We start from the raw sequence: 26698 nt of genomic DNA on the forward strand, positions 1-26698 counted from the left end.
ACATTTACATTCTGAAGAGGCCAATACGGATGCCAAGATTCTGGGGTAATGATACTTACATCAGCACCTGTGTCCAGCAGGCCAGTAATAAAAATGCCATTTACACACACTCTCAGTTTAGGTCTTTGATCATTTATAGAAGTTTGCCAAAACACACGTAACTTATCTTTCTGATCATTATTGCTTGTAACAGTAGGCATGGGGCTTCCTAATTGTCCTGATGAGGCACGTTCTCTGCAGAAACTGGATATGACTGAACCATGTTTGCCATGGGGGCCTGTGAGGCCCCCCTCTCACGTTTCCCGGCTGTATCAGATTGCCTTGTCTATCTCTTGTAGACCTGCATTCATTCGTCCAATGTCTGCCCTTTCCACATCTTCTACATACACCTGAAGGCTGAGTCCTCCTATTTCTGTTATTTCTAGAAGATGCATTATTATTATTAATTCTGAAAGATGCATTATTATTATTATTTCTGAAAATCCGTTGTCTACAATTCCTTTTCATATGACCCATTTTGCCACAATTAAAACATTTGGTATTCTGGTGTCTCCTTTTACCATTGGAAATTGCTTCTTCTACCTATGCTTCAGTGCCATAATCAAATGTATCAACACTGAGTGTATGCAAGACCCATTCTTCCAAAGGCGCTGATCTGAGCTTTAAAGGCCCCAAAATCCTTTTGCATTCCACATTTGCATTTTCATAAGCCAAAGACTCAATCATTATACGTCTTGCTTCTGGGTCAGATATCCCTATTTGTACAGCCTTAGTTAATCTTTGTAAAAAGTCACTAAAGGGTTCTCTCTGACCCTGTTTAACTCTGACAAATGATTCCATTCTCTGTCCTGGGTCTTGTACCCTGTCCCAAGCCCTTAAAGCTGCTGTAGTACACATGGAGAGTGTGTTTTCATCCCAATTAGCTTGTTCCTGAGGATCAGAAAAGGGCCCTTCACCTAGAATTTGATCTAGGGAAATGTCAATTCCCTTCGCTTTTTCCTGCTGTTCTAAGAGTCTAGCCTCTTGCCTGAATAAGCATTTCCATTTCAATTGCGGTCCACTCTCGAGTACAGCAGAGCTCAGCTGGAGCCAGTCTGAGGGGGTTGCTCTGCTTGCCGTGGCCCAAGATCTTAGCATCTCTTTAACAAAAGAGGCTTGCATCCCAAAAGTCATGACAGCCTGTTTTATTTCCTTGAGATCATTCATACGCACAGGCTCCCATGTATCCTCCTTGATGACCCTAGGGTTTTTGGAACCTTCTCTGTTGTTATTACTGGAAAGGCAGGTAGAGCTGTAGGTAGAGCTTTGTGGAAATTGTCCCGGAGAGACTTACCCACAGATGTAGTTAAAATTTGCCTTTCTACCCTTTGCTCTTCTTCATCAGAATTTAGAAATTCCTCAATCTTTTCAATTCTATTCACCATTGCCTTCTGCAATGTCTGAATCTCCTGTCCAGAATTATGTTCCAAAGCCTTCATTGAGGATTCTAAATTATGAAGTTTGTCCGTTAGAGATAACATCTCATCTTTGTATGGCATAAACCGTGCCTTCTTGTATTGACAATCTTTCCATCAATCTGTCATAAGCTTTAGACAAAATCCGATTGTCACATTCAGCAGTTTTGATTCTCTCAGTTAATGTTTCATTTCCTACAGAAAGGGACTGAATCTTATGGTCCAGATCAGCTGTTCCCTCTTCCATAGTAATGACTTTCTCCTTAACATCAGCCTGGAGAACTTCAAACTGATTCTTGAGAAGATTGTTATCAGCCTGGAGAACTTCAAACTGATTCTCGAGAAGATTGTTATCAGTCTGGAGAAGTTCAAACTGATTCTTGAGAAGATTGTTATCAGTCTGGAGAACTTCAAACTGATTCTTGAGAAGATTGTTATCAGCCTGGAGAACTTCAAACTGATTCTTGAGAAGATTGTTATCATTCTCAATTGTTTTTAAGCGTTCAATCTCTGCCTTAAGAATCCTGGATTCATCTCGTAAAGACTTTATCATATTTCTATTATCAAACCATTTGGTGCCAATGAAAACTACGAATCCCAGAAGGATCCATAGATGTGGGGTGATAGACACCTGTTGTAAAATCTCCAACATGGTACAATTAAAAAAACTGTTAAATTCTTGAACAGTAATGTGTTCAGACATTTTATTTATAAAAGAAAAATTTTTTACTTGCAATGATCGGTTCCTGCCAGTGGTGGTTTCTGTGTTTTTGGAGCCTGTCCTAGAACTAGCTCTTGTAGACCAGGCTGGCCTCGAACTCACAGAGATCCGCCTGTCTCTGCCTCCCAAGTGCTGGGATTAAAGGCATGCGCCACCACCGCCTGGCCAAGTCACTTTATATCAGACCAAATCTGACACTGTGGCAGCTTTTGTTGCAAAACCGCAGGTACTTGAGCTTCTGCTAATTCAGGCAGTGGGGTTCCACTGCAAAACTTAGCCAAGGCAGGCAGAATGGGCCTGTGTCGCCGAGTATGTCTCGGACTCGGCACTGGGGCTGGAGTCACGAACTGAAAAACAGCACCCTCGGGTGCTGTGTTAGCTAGCCGGCTACCCGCTTGAGTCGGGGGCAAAGTAGCCTGACGTTGGATGCCAAAATGTAGCGGCGTAAACGAATGCAGACAGATTGTAAAAATATATATAGTTTTAATGTAGAAATAGACTTACAGAACCACCGTTCCCGCTGAGACCAGGAAAGCAGAAGAGAGAGCTCGGAGCATGCTCGCCAAATTTATAGGCAGACATTAGCCCGAGGCGAACACGCCCCTTAAGGGGCAGGACTTATCCCTACATCCAGGTCCTGGATATTATAAACAATGCTGATATGAACATAGTTGAACATTTATCTTTTTAGTATGATTGAGCATCTTATTTTTTTCATACTTTCTCAAGTGATGGACTTTTTGTTTGTTTTTAATAAAGTCTGTATTTTTCCACATCTTTTCAAGTTTCTTTAGAATCATCATTTTATGTTTTTTTAGGAATTCCATTGATTTCTTTCATAACATTTACAGGAAAAATAATTCGTTTTTATGTTAACTGTTTCTTCATTCTTATTGCAGTATATATAGTTGATCACTTGCTTCTGTTGACTTTGTAGGATAGTTTTTTATTCTTTTTTCTTTTTTGTCAAGGGACTTTCTTTTGGAGATGTACCCAAGGTGTCATTAGGGTAGTACCACGGGCTTCAGTTCAAGCATTGTAGTCTCCAAGAAGCTTCTTCACCTACAATATCAACATTGATGACACCAGTGTATGAGCATGTTTCAGTGGCCTAGCTCAAGAGTATTTGTGTTTTTTTTTTTCCTGACAGGTCCTCTTAGGAAGTTAGTTATCCATAGCTGTGAGGACAATGCCTGCTTTTGTGACTCAGCGTGGGTAGGTCACATTTTAGTTTCTGTTGTTTACACCAGGTAGGGTTGATTTGATGAACCCAAACACAAGGCATGACTGACACAGACCTAGAAGAGAGGATGCTAGTCCATTTCTGAGAGCCTCAAGGGACGAGGCTGCTGAAAGATCACAAAGGCACATCATGGGGTACATAGTAGTGAAAAAGGCCATGTATCAGTGTCTGGCAGCTGTGTGAACCAGGACCCTCTGGAAGTTTTTCAACGCAGGGTTTCTCTATGTAGTCCTTGACGTTCTGGAGCTCTCTTTGTAGATCAGGCTGGTCTCATGTAGATCCACTTGCCTGTGCCTCCCGAGTGCTGGCAGTCAAGGTTTACATTACCTTGTCCAATCTCTGCACATGGACCAGAGGAGCCTTTGCTGTTTTTCTGAGCCTCACCTCAGGAAAGTGAAGCTTTGCCGTTTTCCTACAGGTTTGAGACTAGGCTCCTTGACATGGCCTTGCCCGTGTCAACAACACATTCACTCAAGGTTTCATCTATTCAGTGCTTTTTCCACTTCCCACAATCATCTGAGGACCATGCAGGGACTAAGGTACAATAGCAGGCTCAGCTAGGAGACCAGTTAATGTTCATTGGTTGCACACTGTTTCTTCATGGGGACTTTACTCACTGAATTGATCAGGGCTGGCTGCCCAGGTACTCCTAGAGCTTCTGGTGAGAGGAAAGGGCCTTTAAGCTATTTCCTATGGCCTTGGTAGAGCAGGCTACTTTGTGGAAATGTAGGAAGTTGATTGGTGCTGATTGGCTACATTGTGGGATTCTTGGGGAAATGGTGGAGCTCAAGATGGTGTCCTGCAGGAGAAGTCTAAGTGGTGGCTGTGCCCGAGTTAATGCTGTAGTGTGAGATTACCTGAGAGCAGTGCAAACTGGGCTCTGGCTTCTCTAACAGCAAGTGTTTTAGATGCTTGTGTGTTGGACAGGAACTGCTCAATGCATTCACTTTGGCGTGAGCTTAGGTTTGATCTCACGTGAGGAACTACAACAGTAGATATTGTGTCCTCCTTTACTAGGAGATCGTGCCACTCTTTACAAGGACATCTTGGTGTTGGGGGCTCTGTGCAATGTTTGTTACTACCTTTGTGCACTATTCTAGTGGAATAGAGCTTGATTTACTTGTTTTTGGCCCTTGTTATAGAGGGAAACACAGCAGATACATCCAGCCAGCTGTTCTGCTGGTGATTTTCCCCTGAGCACTTACTGTGTGCCAGGCAGGGTGGTAGGGAGTGTGCACATAAGAAGAAAAAGAGACACCAACTTTGGCTTAAAACTACTCAGTATTGTTCACAGATTTTCAGTAAGTATAGTTAGTGTTGTCTGAGGTTTTCTATCCCAACACGTCACACAGCTGTTTAGCCTTAAAGATATCACACAGACATCCACATTAGTTGTAATATGATTGGCCTATTATCTCAGACTTCTTATTAACTCTTATAACTTATATTAGCTCATTATTCTTGTCTATGTTAGCCGTGTGGTTTGGTACCTCTTTTGGTGAGGCAGTCACATCTTGCTTCCTCTGAACCTAGATGACAACTGAAGACTGTGCTTCCCTGTTCCCAGAATTCTCATTGCCCCACCTCTACTTCCTTCCTGGTTACTGGCCAATCAGCATTTATTTAAAGTATAAGCGACAGGGTACAGACCACTGTCCACAGCACTCCCTGTTTTTTAAAAGAAAACAATTACTCTGAATATAATATCTTTTGTTTAGCTTTTCTTCTGACTATTTTCCATAACAACTTGTAACTAACATTCTAATCAAAGAAAAATATCCATAGTCCATTATTTTGGGAATGTGGGTGTAGTTTTTTAGGCTACTTCCTGTTGGTTGGAGGCCTAAAGAAAATTTAGAATTATTATCAAGTCATGACTGGAGTATCCTGTAAGGCTTGATCATCTCAGGTAGCAGTCTTGAATCTGTTCTGGATGTATAATTCAGATATCCGGGCTATATGTTCCCACTGGAGATTTCTCAGGTGGTCTTCCTTGATCAAACCTGATTTTTCTTAACTCAGAATGAATCCACAGTCTCTCATTTCCTGTGGAAACAAAAGCAAAACCTCTTCTCCAAAGTAACATACATTTTGACTTCAATTTTGAAGTCAAGGTATTTTCAAAATACCTATCCTGGATTAATTCATCAGCATTTATAAACAAATATCCTTTTGTAGCTGTTGCACTTTCCTCAACATTCAAACAATTCAAAGAGTACAATATAGCATGTGGTATTCAGATTTCTGTATATTTTTCATCTTTATGTGGCTTTATTTTAACCTTTATTTCTTTTATTTTTTAATTTTTGCATTTTTGAAACAGGGTTTCTCTGTGTATCTTTGTCCTGGCTGTTCTTTTTTGTTTTGTTTTGTTTTGTTTTCAAGACAGGGTTTCTCTGTAGCTTTGGAGCCTGTCCTGGAACTAGCTCTTGTAGACCAGGCTGGCCTCGAACTCACAAAGATCCGCCTGCCTCTGCCTTCCAAGTGCTGGGATTAAAGGCGTGTGCCACCACCACCCGGCTGACCAGGCTATTCTTGAACTCATAGAGATCTGCCTGCCTCTGCTTCCCAATTGCTGGGATTAAAGGTATGTGCTAGCACACCTTGAACTGACAGAGGTCTGTCTGCCTCTGTCTCTCAAGTGTTGGGATTAAACCTGTGTGCCACCACACCCAACTATTCTCTTTATTCATTTTAAGGACTCTATCCTTTTTTCTTTTTTCTCAAGCCTACATATATTTTTAAACACACTGTAAACCATTTAGAGGTTTTCTTCACCTGAAACTCTCTTTACTATATATGCCTCTTTTTCTGACCACATGAGTCTTTGATTTGCTAAGTGATATGGCTAGGATTAAAACCATGGCTTTGATGGCTGGATCCAGACCATTCCTTAGCTTTCTGAGATTCCTCATGGTGGAGGTACCAGCTGGAGCCATGTTTATTGCCACAACTCTATGGCATTTCAAGGTCTGTGCCACTAAAAATAAGCATGCTGTAGGCTATTTATAAACACCACTTAAGTGATTTGTGGCAGAGTCTCTCAAAAGGGCTAAAGCTGAGTCAGGAAGCCTCTGTGAAATGAGAGCGCTTGCCCATAGCAAACAGAGCCCACCCAAGAAATTGCTGTTATCCATAAGCCATGCTTAACTCTATTATTTTATGTCTAGAATAACTTCCTCTTTCAGGCTTTATGTAGATGCAGTTGTCCACATGTTGGGGACCATTCTGTTGTCTGAGGTGTTCTATCCCAACAAGACCCACAGCTGTTTAGCCCCAAAGAAATCACACAGAGGTCTACATTAGTTATAAACTGATTGGCCTATTAGCTCAGAAGTTAGTTTACCCATGCCCTTATTTTAGTGATGAGAAACTGATAACAGAGAGGTAAAATGATATTGTAAAGAGTAAATCAATCATTGAGAGACCATAGTGGTACTGGTCAAATCCCTATTGGACTACAAGACTCCCTCCCCAGAAGATGCTGTCATGCTCCCAAGTGTTTTCTCCTTTGCCTTTCCTAACAACAAGGGATTTCTCAACCCATAGGGCTACAGGTCCTTTCTTTCTCTCCTAAATCCCATGCTATGTCAAAAACTAGAGCAAAGGGGAATACAACAATTTACAGTCCCATCTCACTGAATAATTTCATGACTACTCTTTGTATCCACATTGTGCTCTTCCCCTCTGACCTTGGACTCTTGGATGGTGACCTTTTCTCTCTTTTGCTCAAGAACCTATATTTCACCCCTAAAATGAGGGAATAGATGAAAGAGTTTTGGAGTTCAAACCAAACCAGACTCTCAGTTACAGTTGTCTTTTTTCTTTAAAATTATTAATGAGCCTTTGAAAATTTTATATAATGTAATTTGATTATGTTCATTCCTTCTCCCAATTCCTCCCAGATCTGTACTCCACTTTCCTAGTACTCCTCTCTGTGTCTTCTTCCAACACACCAAACCTGTCAAGTTCAATTTGTGCTGTCCATATACTTCTGGTGTGTGGCCATTCACCGCAGCATGGTTGATCTACCAGGATTTGATCCTGTTCTCTACATCTTTGCCAGAATTTGTTGTCAATTGTTTTCTTGATCTTAGCCATTCTGTCTGGCATTAGATGAGTCTCAAAGTTAGCATTTCTCTAATTGCTCAGAATGTGGAACACTCTTAAAAGACATTTTTCTGAAGTTTTAGTTCTACTTTTGAGAACTCACTTTTGAGATCCATAGCATATTCCTAAATTATTTTTTAGAGTATAATTACATCATTTCTCCCCTTTCTTTCCTTTTCTTTGTCCTTTCCATAAATCCCTGTTCTCTCTTTCCTCTTTTCCTTCATTTGTGATAACACACCCATACATACTGCATTTATATTTGTATGCATGTATGTTTGTATCCATGAAACCTCAACAATATAGTTACCCAAACAAGACCTGCATAATCACAGCACCAATCAATATGTCAACATGAATGTGGAAAATGCCACAAGAATTCATCACTAGCTGAAGTGCTTGAGGCTTTGTGTGCAGAACCCTGGGCTCAAGAACCAGCCTCACAGAGTATGAGTAAACCTTCCTCTGTGCCCACACCTCCACTTTCTCTTCTGTAAAGTTGGGACAATTGTGTAAAGAGAGTACAAAGTTCATTTTTTTCTCCTGGATCTCAGGGTGGTTATCTCGATTCAACTTCCTATGGATTAAAGTAGCAAGAACGATTATTTTGTCTTCCAAAAGAATATAACATGGGATTCCTTTGAAGCAGCTATTTTGACAGTTGGACTTTCTTTTTGATCATTAGTGCAGTAGAACCCAGGCATGGCTAATCACAGTTGCTGTATTGTTCTTGGTGAAGGGGTTCTTTTAACTTGAAATTTATCTTCTGTTAAAACCATATCAAACCATTCTACTATGGCACTACTTAACAAGTACTTTATAACTATGAGCATAAAAATGAAAACAGAGTGGGAAAGATGTTTTTCATAGTTGTTGTCAGAATTAAAAAGAGAGAACGATCGTCAGGGTTTTCACGCACCCTGTGCCGACTCTGACTGCACCCTGGACAACTCCAGGAGATGATTCACGCAGACTATGATGCAGCACATGTGCACTCTGTGCTGAGGCTTCATAAAAATGGTCAGACCTGAGCCTGACATGCAGTAGGCATCAAATGAAGGTTATCTCATTATTATTCATAGCATAATAACTTCCTGAGAGCTAGTTGATTGACAGTCAAAGGCTACAATAAACAGCTGCTGTCTATATGACTTCGCGGTTGCCTGCGTTCACTGTTCTTGTTTCCACTCCACAGATGTCTGAGTTAGACACTGTTCTCAGTACCTGGCTCCTGGAGTGTTGATCATTATGTTTAAAATACTGTGAATGTGATCAAGAGCCCAGTGTCACTGTCAGTGCACAGACAGAGGCTAGTGTCCCAGATAGGGGACATCAGGGAATTCAGGCCTAATGTGGAGTGAGCATGGATACCTCATAACCCCTTGTCATCAGCCTCTTTTCTGCTCACAGGCAGCCTGATCTCTATGCACACCTATGCCCTCCACAGGAACAGTGCTCTGGCCTGACCCAGAGGTACTGCATCTCTGGGCTTGGAGAGCAGACAGAGTGTGGGCTGAGGGGTTTCCTCTGCCAGGATTTGATATTTAAGAAAATCCTATCTTGTAGGTCTTAGACCCATTGCACTTTCCTCTAAGGATGTGACAGGTCTCCACCACTTTGCCTATATGCCTTTTTCTGCAGGGGCCCAGGTAGGGAGAGGGACGACATTCTCAGGCCCTCAAGACTGAGAGTGCAAAATTAAAGTCCATCACTGGGGAGACACCGTTATGGAGTGCTGTATGACAATGGGGACTTTTGACATTTTCTTATTCCTGAGAAATGGGTGGGGTAGTGTTCCATTATGTGAGAAAGTGCAAGCCAAAACTCCCCATGGGACAATACCCAGTGGGGCCCTCACCATGATTCTGAGATTTGCTCTTTAATCCCAGGTTAACAAATCAATCATTTATTATACTGAATTCAAAAATAGTTACTATGCCTTTTGAGGGTCTCTAAGAACACTGGGTAGCCAACAGCTTGATGCCTCTTTTTGCTCCTTGCTGCAGGGACTGCATTGGGCAGCAGTTTGCCCTGAACGAGATGAAGGTGGTCACAGCCCTGTGTTTGCTGTGCTTTGAATTCTCTCTGGATCTCTCAGAGCTGTTCATCAATATTCCCCAGCTGGTCCTCTGCTCTAAAAATGGCATCCACCTCCACCCGAAGTCATTGGTTTCTGGGAAACAGGTCTTTGGGGATCACGGCTTGGACAGCACAGGCTGTGGCTTTTCCTGGGAGGTTGCTCTCCTAGATTGAATGTGGAGTCGTCATGGATCCCAGATTTTGGGGGCTTAAAGATGTGAAAGCATTGGGACTGACAGTCTCATGGAAGGCAGTCCCTTGTAAACACATGTGTCTAATGACTCAATGCCTTGACTCTGGAGCTCATGTCTTTATGTCACAAAAAATTGTAGAACATCTGGCTGTCTCAAGAAACTTAATTTCTTTCTCATAACTCTATGACTTTCTAAAGCAAACAAACAAAAATTCAGAACCATACATTCCAGGCCTTGGGAAACCTTAGTGAAGACAATGGCAGTGTTGCCTTGAGATCTGTGGAGGAGGGATGTGAAGGAGGGATGGCTGTATAGAATGTGGCCCTTCTTTGACATGCAAGTCTTTATCTGCTTCTATGTGTGTTTGGAACATAAATAAAAATTGATTAAATCTGTACAAATAAAGACTAATTGTAAAAGCAAACTCCCTCCACCAAAGTGACAGAACATGTGCAGTGTCTCTACTGGTGTGACGACTTCCTTGGGACGTCTCTGTGGCACCTTTGTCCTTCCTAACAGTGGTGTCTCATAGTCACACAGTGCTCTGGCCTTCACAGTATTGCTAGGGAAGGTGCTGCAGTAGCATTAAGGTGAGATCCTGGGCGAAAGGGAACTCTTTTCCATAAGACATGACTGTGCAAAGAAGGACTTTTGGGGTGGAGGTCAGGGTGGGGCCCATGTGATAACTGAGTGTCTTTCCCTGGCAGTCCCTGCAGCAGCAGCTTGTTGGCTGTGGGTACCAATATCTCCAGGATTCAAGGTCTAAGGTCGGTAGGAGGTTCCAATCCAGGAGTTAACCCCAGTGGGGCAGAGGTCAGGGTGGGGCCCACATGATGACTGATTAGTATTTCCCTGGGAGTTCAAGGTCTAAGTTCAGTAAGAGGTTCCAATCAAGGAATTAGCCCCATAGGGAAGGGACAGCACTAGAAACTAGGATCACAGGCAGGAGCTAGGAGTTCTGTTCCTAGGACTTGGTGAAGTTTCTAGGGCAACTGTACTCAACAGGGATGCAGGTGGGTTTTTTGGATGACCCATTCACAGTATTAGCCTAAGACCCTCAGAAAATACAGACTTTTTACATTACTATTCATAACAGTAGCAATATTACAGGTATAAAGTTGCAAATTACAGCTATGAAGTAGCAGTGAAAATAATTTTATGATGGGGTCACCACAACATGAGGAACTGTATTAAAGGGTTGCAACATTAGGAAGGTTGAGAACCACTGCTCTAGGATGTCCTGGATTATGTGGCATATACTTTCTCCCTACCAAAGATTCTTTCCCTCTTGGGATAAGTTTACATATCGGCAGATTTTCCTCAGGACATTTGTTAACTACTGTTAAGCCCCATCAAGACCTAGATATCCCTGTAAACTCGAAGCTGCATGCAAAGTTCCCATATCACTGTGCCTGTTTGTTATGAGCCCTAAACTAACTTGCCTTTTGTCCTAGCACCAGATAGACCTCTCTGAACAAATGTAGTAAGGATTCAGAAGTTGTCACTCAGTGATGATTCTACAGTCATAATCACCATGTGCCTCTGGGTGGCACCTGAATCTAAATTATATTATTTCCGATCGTAGGTGTTTTGGCCATTGTGATGTAAGGACAGGTTGGAGGCATCCCTTCTCTGATAAGAGAAAGCTCTGACTGCATTTTAATATTAAGGTAAGGTTCCTTAGGGACATTAATCTAGGAGGAACTTTATGAGGCTTCCTGACTCTGATGTCTTTGTTCAAAACTCCATCATTAATGTCAGCTCTTCTTTAGTGTAGGAATCAATTGGAATAAAGCCGAGACCTATGAATCTGATATGTGCACGTGTGTGTCTGTGTGCGCGTGCGTGTGTGTGTTTGTGTGTGTGTGTGCATTGGGACCTCCTGGGTGACAGAGCTTGGACACTGGAACTGATGTCCATTATAGGTGACCAGAGATTCATCCTTCTGACTTTTACAAACCCACCTGAGGCTCCCCTGTTCTTGGGCATACAATGCCCATGTGTGGGTTGAATGTGTTGTGGGTGTGCATAGATGCTTACATGAGCAGGACTTTGTGTGCATCATGAGGGGAACTGCTCATGACAGTGACCTGAGTAAAAGTCTTGCCTGTTTCTCCCAGGCAGTAGAATCACTTTCTGGCCACACATTTCATCCCATTTGGAATCCTGTGGTTAGAGTGCGTGTCATTGGCTGGGTACCCAGCATTCTGTTCTGTGCTCTCAGTTTCCTTTGTTCTTTCAGAATGGCCAGCATGAGACTTTCTGGATTACTTGAAAGTTCTGTGCAGGACACCTTTGGGTATGTTCCTGCCCAGATCTCTCCTTGGTCAGGTACTGAGTATCCTGTATGAACTCTTCTACCCTTCCTCAGAACCACTCTGCACTAGCCCAGCAAACTGGAAGGTTAGGAACTAGGAAGGAAGTCCTGGTTATAGACAGTGGCTTCAGGAGAAGTCTTTGTAAGAAGAAGGACATGGCCTACCAGGGAAATCTGTCCATGGCATCATGGATTCTGATCCGGGAGCAGTTTGAACATGGGTTCATGACAAACACTGTGTGTGACACTGGGAACATTATTGTTCAGAAAAGAAAAGATGGAGAAACTTGTGTGAAGGACAGTCAGGTAGAGAGAGACTATTCAGGACAGATGTAGACAAAGCGACCAGATGACAGTCATGTAAAGACTATGCCAGGCTTCACAATGATGTTCAAACCTTAAGTTTGGAACCCATGAATGTTTTCTCATGATCCAAAAGGGCTTTACTTGTTGGACTGAGAAAAACATATAAAGCTGGAATATTTGTCTTGGATTTTATTAGTGGGCTTGATTATATCACAAGAGTCTTTATAAAAGGGAAGAAAATTAAAGGAGAGGGATTCAGAGGATGCTGTCTTTCAAGCAGGGTGAGAGTCCAGTGCTGAGGAATGATGGTTTATACTGGAAAGAAGAGAAAGACAAGTCTCCGTAGAACTCTCCAGAAGAAGGTTCTTCATACTAACAACTTGGTTTTCTGTAAGGGACACCCATTCCAGTTTCTGAGATCCAGAGCTGTAAGATAACTTTCAATTATTTTATACCACCAATGTTGTGACAGTTGATTAATTGTGCAATGAGGAAGTTATGTAGGGAAAAAATAAGATGACAGGAAGATAAGAGGCTAAGAGAGGAGGCTGGAGGAGAGAGAAGATATGGAGCAGATGTGGGTAGTATTAGACCGAAAGACAAATAGGGAATCTAGAGGAAGGAGAGAGAGATAAACAGACAGACAGACAGCGAGACAGACAGCAAGACAGACAGCGAGACAGACAGACAGACAGAGACAGAGAGAGACAGAGACAGAGACAGAGAGGAATCAGGAAGCATGGGAGCAAACCGGAGAGAAAGCTGAGCAGATAGAAAGCCAGATGGTGACGGGAACAGATGACATGAAGATGGGATGTCAGGCAGCATGCTCATAGAGTCTGTCCTTGTCCCTACCAGGTTTAGTGGATCTTCTTGAGATGCAGGTAGATCCCATTCTTAGGTTTTAACACAATTTGCAGTAAGGGGATGGGCACCCTGGTGGGATCTGGCAGCAGCTCAAAGCGGAGCAGGGTCAGGGCCACAACCACCTTCAGCTCATTCATAGCAAATTGTTTCCCAATGCAGTTCCTGGGTCAGAAAGAAACAATGAAATTCAATGACCTCTGACCTGAGCAGGGAGAGGTCCCTGAAATAGCCCAGAACAGCATTCAGGGGCTATCTTTACAGATCCCGTCTAACCTCTGTCATGTCAGGTCATGCCTACATCTTCCCCAGGCTGTGGCTCTCCTGACTTTTGGTTCAGCCTCTATATATTTCAGGGTTACTTTGAAGTCTGTTCTTTTAGAGTTATGAAGTCTGTTAGGCCAGTATTCTAAGCTCAAACTTCTGAGTTCTTTATGAAGTTAATCACTGCTTAGTTTATTCCAGCCAGGTGGATCTCGGGCATGATTTCCAAGGAGTGCAGTCAGATTTCAGTAGCAAAGTTTCTAAGGAGGACTGTGTTGGAGATCTTCAATCTGCTGTCCCATCTGGCTCCTACTTAGGGTACCTCTGCCTCCTTCATCAGCATCTGTAACCATCTAACTGTACTTCAGAAATGTCCCTTGTTCCTGCTTCAGTTTTCTTTCCTGGACTTCCCTGGTCTCCCTGACTCCACCTCCGCAATGATCCTCTGTACCTCTATCAGGCAGGACTATATTCAGATGCCTAGCTGCAGCCACACCCTTGACTGGCTGGTGCCCTCATCTATTTTCTGCCATCACACTTCCTACTTCGGATCAAGTTGCTGATGTGTTGACAATGTCTCCTCCCCCTCAAGCTGCATAGCACCAAAGCTCAGGTCAATGAGCAGCTCCTCTCATTTCTTTGTGACTCTCCGTGTACTTCTGGGGCATCCATGGCCCCATCAGTGTTATGTTTAATGACATGCCACAGTCAGGGCATGGGATGATGTTAGAAACACCACATTTCTCAAACTGCTCAATGAATAAATGAAAAAATTGAGGAAGAACTTATTTTGACTACAGATATATTTGTCTTTGTGGAATAACGTTTTGAGTTGGAGGAAGGGGTAGGAGAATATCATTCATTCTCATGTTTTTATCTAATATAGAACCTGGCACATAAGAATGCTTTAGTAATTTATTTTACATTTAAAATAATCATTTTTATTTGACTTCAAAATGTCATTCACTTGAATTTAAGGAATAAAAATGGAATTAAATACAATGGAAATTACAAAGAATATGACCAAAGTAACGTGTAGTGACCTGTACTTTTTGAGGCCCGGGGGATCATGAACTCCAGGCAAGCCTGAGCCTGTCTCAGAAAACGCCAGCAGCAACATGCTTCATTACAACTTAAGCTGAGTTACCCAAGACTCTCTGTCTTCTAGCGTCAGTGATATGATTTGCTGTGAGTTGCAGGGGGAACATTCAACCTCAAGTACATCAATGCTAGACAGCCTATGTTGGAAGAACAACTGGCTTGTAGCCTGCTCTGTGAAATCTGATTTGCCGCCTGAAGAATTCATGAATTCTGAGCCTATGAAGTACAGGCTCAGAAAAACTTGCTTCTGCTTTGTCTTTTAAAGCTAACATGGGATGTAGAAAAAGACAAGATCTCCTGAGTAAATTGGGAGTATGAGGACCTTGGGGGAGGGTTGAAAGGGGGAGGGAAGAGGCAGGGAGAGAAGCAGAGAAAAATGCAGAGCTTAATAAAAATAGATAAAAAAAAATAAGAAATTTTATAAAAGCTAACAGTGAGTCAGGTCCCATGGGAGACTTGAAGTTTTACTAGAAGCCATCGGAAAGCCTTCAACTGGTTCAGTAACTATTTCAAGAGTGTTTTATATTTCACTCACCAGTAATCTTAATAATCTTATGTGCTTTATATAAAACAGAGGGTTTTATCAGAAACATTTTATTTCCCTCCACTTTAATGCTTTTTGTCTGCAGACAGATCACACAGTCACAAAGTGTGACTTTAAGGTATATATATTATCTGTCAAAGTTTGAACAATTTGGGCAATTACAAGAGGAATGTGCACATTGGCACTGATTCTCTGATTGAGTAGAAGAGACTGCACAGGTGGAAGCCATGGACGTGGAATAAACTTTTCCATAAAAGACTTTTTGTAACACTTCAAGTCTCTGACTGGACAGTTGTTCAGGGCTGACATCCAAGCAAAGTTATCACTTTCCACAGTGATTCTCAGGAAGGATGCTTGGCCTGACTGAGGTATGGAAAAAAGCATGACACATAAGAACCCTGAAACTTGAAAATCTGGATGCTGAAGTTAAAATCATAGGATAAAAACATCAAATTACAGTCTTGCTCCTAACATATGATAACATTTGCAAGTCTGTGTCATCAACTGACAGAAAAATTTGGCTGGCTAATGGGAAGTGCAATGGGTCAAGGTCTTCACAGTGTCTCCTGCAATGCTACCCTCCTTATGCATACTGACACCTTTTCAAGAATCTTTTTCCCCATATCCACCAATAGAATACACCTGGAGATGTCATTATGCATGAGGTCAAAAACGTTAAGATATGCTGCAAATACCTTGCAGAGTGAATTCTATCAATATACACAGGATGCCTCACCTTGCTCCTCCTGAGAAGGGCAGGAATGAATGGCTGTGTCGGGGAGAATCTGGTGCAAACCTGGAAGGGTCAAACACCTGCAGAGAGAAGGCACGTTTGTCAGGGCAAGTAGAAGTGAAACTTCTGCCTTCATCCCACCAGGGGAGAAGATGTTAGAGGTGGGAACAGCAGGTTTTGGTCAAGAGGGATCTCCCCCCGACCCACCTGTAGAATCTCCTACCTCTGGGTTTGGCCACAACTTTGGGTTGTGGTGCAGTGCATAAATGGAGAGGATGACTGGGATACCTGTGGGGCAGAAAGGAATAGGGGAGATGGTGGGTTATACCCAGAATGTCAACCTTGGTTCCCGAGGCAGTAGGGGACACGCCTGCACAAAAGGTCTTGCTAATAAGCATCATCACTATGGGTAGATGTGGGTGACCTGGAAATGAACTTGAGGTACAAATGAGGAGTATACAAATGGAGTTAAAAAAGAGAAGGAAGAAAGATATGAACCTGTGTTTTGGGAGAGAATCAGTTTAGAATTTATATTTGATGAAGGATTTCTGCAAAGATACCCAATATGGTTCCCCCTTTGTTTTAGTGTGGCTTTTCAGGTGAGTTAATGAAAGATTTCTGCAAAGATGCCCAAGAATTCAGTCCCCAATATGGTTCCCCCGTTGTTTTAGTGTGGCTTTTCAGGTGAGTTTATAATGTTTCAGAGAGGGGTTATAGCTCATCAGCAAAGTGGCACGTGGTCTAAATAAGATTGTGAGAGAATGAGGTGTGAGACAAAGGGTGATCTCCTGACATTGCAAAGGGTTGGTCTAGTATATGGTCATCAGTTCATCTCTGCCATCAACCTGAGTGCTTCTCAGGAACTGAACCATATATGACATATGGCATCTTCTTCTTTTGCTTTGACCCGGGAGAAAAACATATCCCTAGCCTCTGTCTGATTCTTTATTTTTTTGGTATATCCCGGCAAATAACATTTGAGAGATAAAGTCAAAATACCATATTCAAAGGTTTCTTTGAGAAGAATTTTCCAAGGATTGAGTAATTATGTGTATTTGTTTATTTGTCTGTTCTGTGCATGTATAAACGCAGAACAATCAGTGAAAAAAGACTGAAGGAAAACTCTATTCAATATTTGATTTAAGAATTACAGTTGCTAGTTGGGCACCAGGTCATTTTCTCTGTGCTTGATGACATAAGTAAGTTGTGTGTTCAGCAATATGGTCTTACCATTAGATGATAGAGAGCCACCAATTGCCTTAGAAGGGTCTGTAGCTACATTGTATATTGATTTATACATAAATATTTATATAAACATATAAATAGCCATTCTTTATAGATAAAATTTCTGCAAATTGTATCATTTACAGAGGATGATAAAAGATGTGCATTTGGGATGGGGAGTCAGATAAACTGGAAAAGTGTGTGTTGTCCAAGCATGGGGACCTATATTTGATTTGCAGAAACCATATGAAAAGCTGTGTGTAGTGGCGCATATTTGTCCTTGAATGCTGGTGAGGTGGGGACCGGCACCCACTGGACATCCAGCCTAGCCTAATAGGTGAGTTATAGATCAGGGAGAGATGTAGTAATAAGAGCAGCGGGGCTGCGTTCCCAGCACCCTGGCCACCTGCCCGGCTAGCTTATGCCCCGAAATAATTACACGGACACTGTATTCTTTTAATCACTGCTTGACCCATTTCTATCTAGCCTCTTCTAGGCTAATTCTCACATATTAATTTAGCCCATTTCTAATCATCTGTGTAGCGCCCCTAGGTGCGCTTACCAGGAAGATTCTAGCCTATGTCCATCCTGGGTCGGAGCTTCATTGCTTGCATTTGCCTGGGAGCTGGGAGCATGGCGTCCCTCTGAGGCATCTGCTCCTGAGAGGAGAGCTGTGGAGTCTGAGCTCACTTCCTCTTCCTCCCAGCGTTCTGTTCTGTTTACTCCTCCCACCTATCTTCTAACCAATGAGGGCCAAGCAGTTTCTTTTTACTTAACCAATGACCTTCCTCCATCAGAGAAACCTTCTGACCTCAAAAATATCAAGGTGAATGGTCTGTGAAGAATGAAATAAATGACCTTTGGTTTCCACTTGTACGTGCAAACTCGCACGTGTGTTCCCAGCTGCAACATGAAAGCACACACATGTGACAGTGAGGACATATGAGGGATAAAATTGACTATGAAATTACATAGTGTTGTTGTCATCTGGAATGAGTCTAGAGTATAAGAATCAAAGAATATCAGTGTTCCCAAACTGGAATGGATGCATCATGATAAGGACGTGGATTCAAAAGGAGTGATATCTGATAAATAATCAATGCTTACAATTATTCATGCAAAGCAGCAGAATTGGAGATCACTTAACTTTATAGGAGATCATTTATGCTTATGTCCCACATTAGAAAATATACTTTATGAGTAAGAGGAACTTATCTAATCAAAGGAAATGGACACCAAGCAGGATTCAGGACTGTTGAAACACACAGACTTCTGATCCTCTCTTACCTCTGGAATGAGTTTAGGTGAACAGACATTGGAAACTCATACCTTTGGGTAGAGAGCGCCCATCAGGGAAGGTGACAGGTGTGTTGAGCTCTCGACTCACACCTGGTACAGGTGGGTAGAGCCTCATGGCCTCCTTGATGCACATGGTGGTATAGGGCATCTGGTCCAGGTGATCCCTGAAACAAGGTCCATCCTGATGTTCAGATAGACTGGAGACCAGTGGCTCCTCCCTACCCAAAGAACAGGATTCTTCCATTTTTTGAATTCTTACCAAGTGATGGAGGATCCATCCCCCAGGAGGCTCTGAACTTCTTCCCTGCATCTCTGTTGGTGTTCAGGGTGTGTGGCCAGAGCATAGAAGATCCAGGAGAGTCCGCTGGCTGTGGTGTCATGGCCCTCGAACATGAATGTGTCCACCTCAGCACGGATGTCCTTGTCAGACAAGCTATCCCCATTCTCCTTCTGAGGGAGGCAACAGGTGTCATCAGAGCTGTGCTTGTTCCTTGCTGTGTGCTCCCAGGCAGACTCTCTGTGATACACACTCACTCTGGCAAACAAGAGGATGTCCAGAAAATCCAAACGTCTCTTCTTCTTGACCTTCTCCAGCTCTCCCTCATCCTGCAGCTGATTCTTTCTCATCTTGATCACTCCATCTGTTCCAGAACATGGGTTATCACATAGACCCTAGAGCTACAGTAAGCCCATGTAGCACCATGTGTCTCCTTGCCTAAAGCTATGTGCTATGCATGGATCAGCAAGTAAAGAGTGGGCAGGTTTAGAAGACCAGTACCATCTGATGCAGACAAGATCTCGTCTCAGGACTATGGGCTAATAAAACTCTTCTTGAGATGCTGAGTTGGATCTCACCTTTACCAGTATGATTACACATGCACAGTCCCTGGAATTTTGACATCCCAACTAAAACATTTCCAGTTTAAGAATATCTCCATGTGTGTGACCCAGGCACTATAGGGGCACAGAAGGACCTAGATCTGCCTCAGAAGTCTTCAACAGCCCCTTTGCGCTAGTCCTGGGAAACGAGGGGAGACAAGAGCTACAGACTGAACCTGTATGATCGTGGGCAAGTTGACAGGCACGGTCGGCCAAGCGGCCATTGGAGGACAGACTGTAGATGGTGTCATTCTGATGAAAGATGTTTCTCACACGAGAATAAAATAGTTTGTTCAGGTCTGCAATGGCCTGGATGTAGGTCTTGTAATTTCTGAGGAAATGGATACAGAATAAATTAGACTGTGAAGAGGTCTGACCTGCAGATAGATGGACTCTGAGAAGAGATATCCTGTATGGTTGAGATAGATGGCATTGGTGCACACATTAATTCTGCTTTATAACCCTTGTAATCAAGACTACAGAAGGTGGCATGAATATGTAGGCATCCACCTCAGTGATCTGTGGTTGGGTCAGGGTTGGAGTGTGTCAGGAATTGATCTGAAATGGGCACAGACTCTTGATTTTTTTGTGGAAGCAAGTATACATGCTGCCTCACCTCCTGCATGACAGATAAGGTCATCTCAGTAGGTGAGACCAAAGGCCATGTAGTTCAATGGTTGTAACTCACCCATCTACCTGGACACTACCCTTGTGGTTGAAGGCACACTTCATGATGGTGTCAAGGGTCATCAAGGAGATGTGTTGAAAGATCTCTATAGAGGAGTCCTGTGCAGCCAGCTGTTCCCATTTGTCCTGCAGTGGGAGGGAAACATTGACCTAATATCCACAGAAGACTTGTGCTCATATACTGTATAATTTCCATATATTTTCAGATATGTGTTCTCTATGTCTTTAAATTTAGATAACATAAAGATGTTTTATCTGACAAATGATGCTGTTTTCGGGGTAAAGATGATATGTCCATTTATGGAGAGCTGACCCATCCTGAGACAATGACAGGACTTCCGTGTATTGAGCATAAAAAAGCCTAGGAAGCCACTATTAGCCCTTTTAAAGGGGCTGCGTGTGACTTCAGTTACTATGTATTCATCAAAATCTTGTGGAGAACAACTGAGTCAGAATCCAGATTCTGGTTGAAAGTTTGTGGTATGGCATGTTTGGCTATGTAAGTGTGAGTCTGATGTCCATTTCCCTGAGCTATCACTCAAGTTCATGCAGAGGTACTGAGACACAGAGAAACACTGGCTCGGTATCGTTCTAGGAAGTTCCTCTGAACTACACGTTCTTCACGTTCTTGAGGATGTGAAAAGGTAACTGGAGTCTCTATCTAGCATGATGCTCTTTGCCTTGGGCAAAGTATGGCCATATTCTGGTACCTGGACTATGTCTGTTCTACCTATGTTGCAAGAACCTGTATTTATACTAGAACATGCATGTGGAGCTTGTTGGTGTACACTCTGAGTAGGTGAAGAGAGACTCAGAGAGAGAGAAAGAGATTGAGAGAGAGAAAGATGAGAGAGGGGAGTGTGAGGAATAATAGGAGGAGGAAGAGGAAAAGGAGAAGGAGGAGGAGTAGAAGAAGCAACTGTTTTAGTACTAGCAGAAGCAGGTGCTGATGTAGAATGCACAGCAGGGCTGAGGGGAGTAGAGGAAAAGAAAATCAAATGAACTCACAAGCATCAACAGGACAGAGTCAGCCATGGTTTTCACGTAGGGCTTCAGAATGTCATAGTGGAAGGCTGGGGTCAGCATGCGCCGGTGCTGGAACCACGGCTGTCCATTCAGCAAGAGCAAACCATAGCCTGGGCCAGAGATGGGTGTGTGTGTGAGAGAGATGGAATCAGAGAGCCCATTAGATAAACTGTGTGTGTATTGGGGGTAGAGGGCTGTGTGGAGTGGAACTGATGATGAGAGCTAAGAATGGTAGAGTCCAGAAACTGAAATTTATAGCTTGAGGGACTGGTATACAGACTGTGTGATTACATCTGTGAGATAAAATTCGCAAAAGAATTTTGGGATGGGGGAGGTAGCAGTATGAATGATTAGTTAGGACTGTTTGGAACAGTGAAGGGTCAGAAGTCTAGTTTCTACTTCACTTGGGCCAGGGAGAGGAGGGCTAGATCAAGGCACTGGTAGCCTGTCCATTTTGTTCTCTGTGAAACAGAGTCACAGATCTTGGATGCTCTAACTGGGGCCAGACCACATTCTCCATGCAGACACACATACCAATCCAAGGAGCCAGCAATCTGTATGCTCCATGTGCCTTTGGATCTGAAACAGAAACAAGAAATGGGATAAGTCAGGCAGCTCTGAGGCAGCTGTGGTGGAAGGCACGGATCTGCGATCTTTTAAGAGCTGTCTGTTGGCAGACTGTCCTGTGTCACTGTCCATTTCCTCTTTCTCCTTCTAGCTTTGTCCTGACAGTCAGGCTTAGGAAGGCAGGATTCATCTAGAACTAACTGAACTCCTCCGGAGCACGGATGGTGTATTGGTGAGGAGCAGGCCATGTGCCCATACTCAAAGAAAAGAACAGGTGTGACTACGGGGTGTGTGTGTGTGTGTGTGTGTGTGTGTGTGTGTGTGTGTGTGACAGTAGATCATGAGTTAGTTATCCAGTAACTCTAGGCAGGTAATAATTGAGATTTCAAACTCAAACCATAATGCTTTTGAGGTGTATTTTTCAGTTCTGGAACAATTTATATGACTTATCATCTTTGATTAAATAGCAAATTATTTGATTATAATTTGGTTAAATAGCAAAGAAAGATAAAGACTTTTGGCTAAAGGCTGGAAATTTAAGTTCTGAGTCCTGTTGACCACATTCTGGGTTGTTGTCTGGGAGGATGGAAGGTAGAGTATGTAGGGCAGTGGCATGATGCCACAGTTTTGTGGAATTCGACAGCCATGGACTAGTTACAAAGAGAATGGCACAAATTTCGTCAGAATGATATATGCTCACCTGACCGGCCCAGAATCACCTTCATGTAGTCAGGGTCATAGACAGTAAGATAAGCCTGGCTCCCCCAGAGCCAGCGAGGAAAGGCACTTGGGAAGTTCTCCACAGTCTTCATAATCACCTGTAGCTCCTGATCACCCTCGAACTGCTGTTGAGGGAAAAATAAAGAGGTGGGTCTCTGGTGTAGGATTTCCTTCAGTTTGTGTGTTGCTTTCATTGGATAATGACTATAAAAACTGCCTTGACCTAGTTGATAGCATAGAACTTAGGTAGTCGGAGTAGATAGAACTGAATGCTGGGAAGGGCAGAGTGGCAGATGCCATGGATCTCCTGCCTAAGATGGACGCTGGTTAGAATCTTGCCAGTAACCCAGTCATATGGCGATACACAGATTAATAGAAATGGATTAAATTAAGATGTAAGAATTAGCCAATAAGAAGTTAGAGCTAATGGGCCAGGCAGTGTTTAAATGAATACAGTTTCTGTGTTATTATTTTGGGTTTAAGATAGCCAGAAGGTATAGCCATTCTGACAGGTTAAGATGATATCTCAAAGTTGTTTTGATTTGCAGTTCCCTGATTGCTAAGGAAGTTGAGCACGACCTTAAGTGTCTTTTGGCCATTTGAACTTCTTCTGTTGAGAATCTCTGTTCAGTTCAGTGCCCCATTTTTTAATTGGGTTGATTAGCATTTTAAAGTCTAGTTTCTTGAGTTCTCTATATATTTTGGAGATCAGACCTTTGTCTGTTGTGGGGTTGGTGAAGATCTTCTCCCAGTCATTAGGTTGCCTTTGTGTCTCTTGGGAATATACCCAAGAGATGCCCTATCATATGACAAAAGCATTTGTTCAACTATGTTCATAGCAGTATTATTTGTAATAGCCAGAACCTGGAAACAACCTAGATGCCCTTCAATGGAAGAATGGATGAAGAAAGTATGGAATATATACACATTAGAGTACTACGCTGCGGTAAAAAACAATGACTTCTCGAATTTTGCATGCAAATGGATGGAAATAGAAAACACTATCCTGAGTGAGGTATCCCAGACCCAAAAAGATGAACATGGGATGTACTCACTCATAATTGGTTTCTAGCCATAAATAAGGGCCACGGAGTCTACAATAGGTGAATCTAAAGAAGCTAAGTAAGAAGGTGAACCCAAGGAAAAACATATAGTTATCCTCTTGGCTAAGGGAAGTAGACAAAATTGCCGGGGAGAAAATTGGGATCTTGGGGGTGGGGTGGGATGGGGATAAGGGGAGATGGGGAGAGAAAAGTTAGAAGGGAAGGAGGGGGGGCCTTGGGGAAACAGGAGGATTGGGATAAAGGAAGGTTGGACAGGGGAGCACGGAACCACAATTCTTAGTTAAGGGAGCCACTTTAGGGTTGGCAAGAGACCTGACCCTAGAGGGGCTCCCAGGTGTTCCCCAGTTAGTTCCTTGGGCAGCTGAGGATAGGGAACCTGAAATGACCCTATCCTAGAGCAATACTGACGAATATCTTGCATATCACCATAGATGTAGTAATAGGGACGGCGGGGCTGCATCCCCAGCACCCGGCCGCCCCTACAGCTAGCTTTACCCAAAATAATTACACAGACACTGTATTCTTTTAAGCACTGCTTGGCCCTTTAGCTCTAGCACTTACAGGCTAATTCTCACATCCCGATCTGAAGTAATAAGGGCGGCGGTGGGACACCCCGGCCGCCTGCCCAGCTAGCTTATGCCCCGAAATAATTACACGGACACTGTATTCCTCCAAACACTGCCTGGCCCATTCTCTTCTAGGCTAATTCTCACATATTAATTTAGCCCACCTCTAATCATCTGTATGTAGCACCCCAAGGTGCGCTTACCGGGGAGATTCCAGCCTAGTCCATCCTGGGTCGGAGCTTCATCCCGGGAGGGGAGCAGACGCCTCAGAGACGCCATGCCCCGCTCCCGGGATGAAGCTCCGACCCAGGATGGACTAGGCTAGAATCTTCCCGGTAAGACCGGTTCTCACAGATTATTAGAGATGGGTTGATCGGGATGTGAGAATTAGCCTGTAAGTGCTAGAGCTAAAGGGCCAAGCAGTGCTTAAAAGAATACAGTGTCTGTGTAATTATTTTGGGTAAAGCTAGCTGTAGGGGCGGCCGGGTGCTGGGGATGCAGCCCCGCCGTCCCTATTACTACACATAGAACCTTCATCTGGCGATGGATGGAGATAGAGACAGAGACCCACACTGGAGCACTGGACTGAGCTCCCAAGGTCCCAATGAGGAGCAGAAGGAGGGAGAACATGAGCAAAGAAGTCGGGACCACGAGGGGTGCACCCACCCACTGAGACAGTGGAGCTGATCTAATGGGAGCTCACCAAGGCCAGCTGGACTGTGACTGAAAAAGCATGGGATAAAACTGGACTCTCTGAACATGGCGAACAATGAGGGCTGATGAGACGCCAAGGACAATGGCACGGGGTTTTGATCCTGCTTAATGTGCTGGCTTTGTGGGAGCATAGCCAGTTTGGATGTTCACCTTCCTAGATATGGACGGAGGGGGGAGGACCTAGGACTTACCACAGGGCAGAAAACCCTGAGGGCTCTTTGGACTGGAGAGGGAGGGGGAAAGGAGTGGGGGGAGGGGGAGAAGGGTGGGAGGAGGGGGAGGGAAATGGGAGGCTGGGAGGAGGTGGAAACTTGTTTTTTTTTCCTTCTCCTTTTCTCAATAAAAAAAATTACAAAAAAAATATTCATGATTAAAAATAAATTGACTTTAGATCCAGAAAAAAAAAAAGATAGCCAGGAGGCCAGGATGACAAGCAGCCCTGTCCTCCTGTTATAGGTAGGACTCTAGTTAGGTTTTTGGCTGGAGACAAGAACAGAACAAGCACAGGAACATAGTTCTACAGATGCAGCCAGGATTTGAAACAGTTTGATGGACTATCTGTGCTATCACTCAGAGGATACACTACATTGGGGATCGGTCCTGAGCTGGTTGACAGTGCTGTTGGGTGGATCCTCAGCTCTGGATGCAAGTACCACATCCCAGCGTTCTTCTAAGGCTTCTATTGCACAATCCTTTGTTGAATGCTTCTTCATGTATCCTCCTACTTGGCTCTGGGACATATTTCCTGTGTTGCAGTGCAAGGAGTTGATACCTTCCATTCATAATACACAGGGTGCTGCACCATCTCCTTCCTGAGAGATCTTAGACACATGTGCCCGGGTCTTCACCTGAGCACTGTGGTGTGTTTGTCCAAATAGATAACAGCACAGGGTGTGTGGAAGGAGAATAGAGAACTAAACAGACCCCGAGGAAATTCTGACATCAGTGCCCTCATGTGAGGAAATTACACAGCCTTACTCCTTTCTGTTCCATGATTCAGGATTTTTGTCATAATCCATCCATCCTGAAAATTCCCTTGTGGTGGTGGGGAATCATCTGGATCAGCTACCCACTCATCCCAGCAGTGTGAACTCTTCCCTGCCTGACAGCTCCTGAGATGGTGCCATTGCCACACCAAGAACCCCACAGGACCAGGCTTCCATCTCACTGACTTCTGTGTTCCCAGCAAGCCCTGAGCTGGGAGAGAATAACCGTGAACGACTATGCAAGGAACCTCCTAGAATGTGTTTGAGAACAGCAGAGGGTGTTGAAGAAGAAGAGACTAGGTAGGCTCAAACACAGCCTTCATGTGCAGGGCTCTCAGTACAGAGATGGCTAGAGACAGACAGGTTGAACCACACTAATTCTGGAATGTATCTCAACCTGAGCTCTGTATGAAGTACTTGGACTTCTTATACAGAAGGTTTTGTCCTGTCAATTTGATGGCTAGTGTGTGAGATCTCCATCCTCCCTGTACCTCCATCCTCCCTGTACCTCCATCCTCCCTGTACCTCCATCCTCCCTGTACCTCCATCCTCCCTGTACCTCCATCCTCCCTGTACCTCCATCCTCCCTGTACCTCCATCCTCCCTGTACCTCCATCCTCCCTGTACCTCCACCCTCTCTGCATCACCATACTCACTGCACCGCCATCCTCCCTGCACCTACATCCTCTCTGTACCTCCATCCTCCCTGGTCTTCCTCCCACCCTTCCCTTTTCATACCTTGTGTCCAAAGAACCAGTGAAAGGGTAGAGATGGGAACTGCTGGAAAGCCTTGAGTAGCCATTGCCTGCGCAGGTAGAAGTGGACCGCTTTGAGCAGCAGCAGAAGCAAGCCGAGCACGGAGGCCACTTGCAGGAAGGCAGAGATGCTGCCTGCAAATCTGGTGGGGCTCTGAGCAGAGATACTCATGGTGTAGTCAGTCCTGTGTCACAGAGTGCCCTCACTCTTATGAATCCTTCTACTTCCTCTATAAATCCTTTAAGTACTGCCTGTTTATCAGTGGGAGGGAGAAAGGTTA

The 26698-nt window shown here is 43.7% G+C and overlaps 1 protein-coding gene across 3 annotated transcripts; it reads right to left on the reverse strand.

Moving 5' to 3' along the window:
- Positions 1 to 12598: 12598 nt before the first annotated feature.
- Positions 12599 to 26651, reverse strand: LOC121448088 (cytochrome P450 4A10-like). 3 transcript variants are annotated; one of them, XM_041651757.1, is made up of 13 exons: positions 26401 to 26651; positions 22313 to 22457; positions 21580 to 21624; positions 21028 to 21155; positions 20021 to 20145; positions 19509 to 19663; positions 18988 to 19094; positions 18713 to 18903; positions 18484 to 18617; positions 16154 to 16218; positions 15934 to 16010; positions 13280 to 13453; positions 12599 to 12812 (listed from the first exon to the last, which is right to left on the reverse strand). In XM_041651757.1, the coding sequence occupies exons 1-12, from the start codon at positions 26587 to 26589 to the stop codon at positions 13285 to 13287; spliced, it is 1530 nt and encodes a 509-aa protein (XP_041507691.1). In that variant the 5' UTR covers positions 26590 to 26651; the 3' UTR covers positions 12599 to 12812; positions 13280 to 13284. The 3 variants fall into 3 exon arrangements, with proteins under 3 accessions (XP_041507691.1, XP_041507690.1, XP_041507689.1); XM_041651756.1 differs by having other exon boundaries at positions 12599 to 12861; XM_041651755.1 differs by having other exon boundaries at positions 12599 to 12850; positions 26401 to 26650.
- Positions 26652 to 26698: the final 47 nt, after the last annotated feature.

Source organism: Microtus oregoni, unplaced genomic scaffold, assembly GCF_018167655.1.
Source record: "Microtus oregoni isolate MIOR12 unplaced genomic scaffold, Mior012 000005F_ref0000423, whole genome shotgun sequence".
Lineage (NCBI taxonomy): Eukaryota > Metazoa > Chordata > Mammalia > Rodentia > Cricetidae > Microtus > Microtus oregoni.

What these genes read in the sequence shown, in the direction of transcription:
- LOC121448088 (XM_041651757.1), bottom strand. Translation starts at nt 26,589, where the DNA reads ATGAGTATCTCTGCTCAGAGCCCCACCAGATTTGCAGGCAGCATCTCT. An exon ending in GGTAGTGTCCAGGTAGATGG is followed by an intron (nt 19,664 to 20,020) that starts GTGAGTTACAAC and finishes CCATTTCCTCAG; the next exon opens with AAATTACAAGACCTACATCC. An exon ending in GATGGATCCTCCATCACTTG is followed by an intron (nt 18,618 to 18,712) that starts GTAAGAATTCAA and finishes ACCTTGTTTCAG; the next exon opens with GGATCACCTGGACCAGATGC.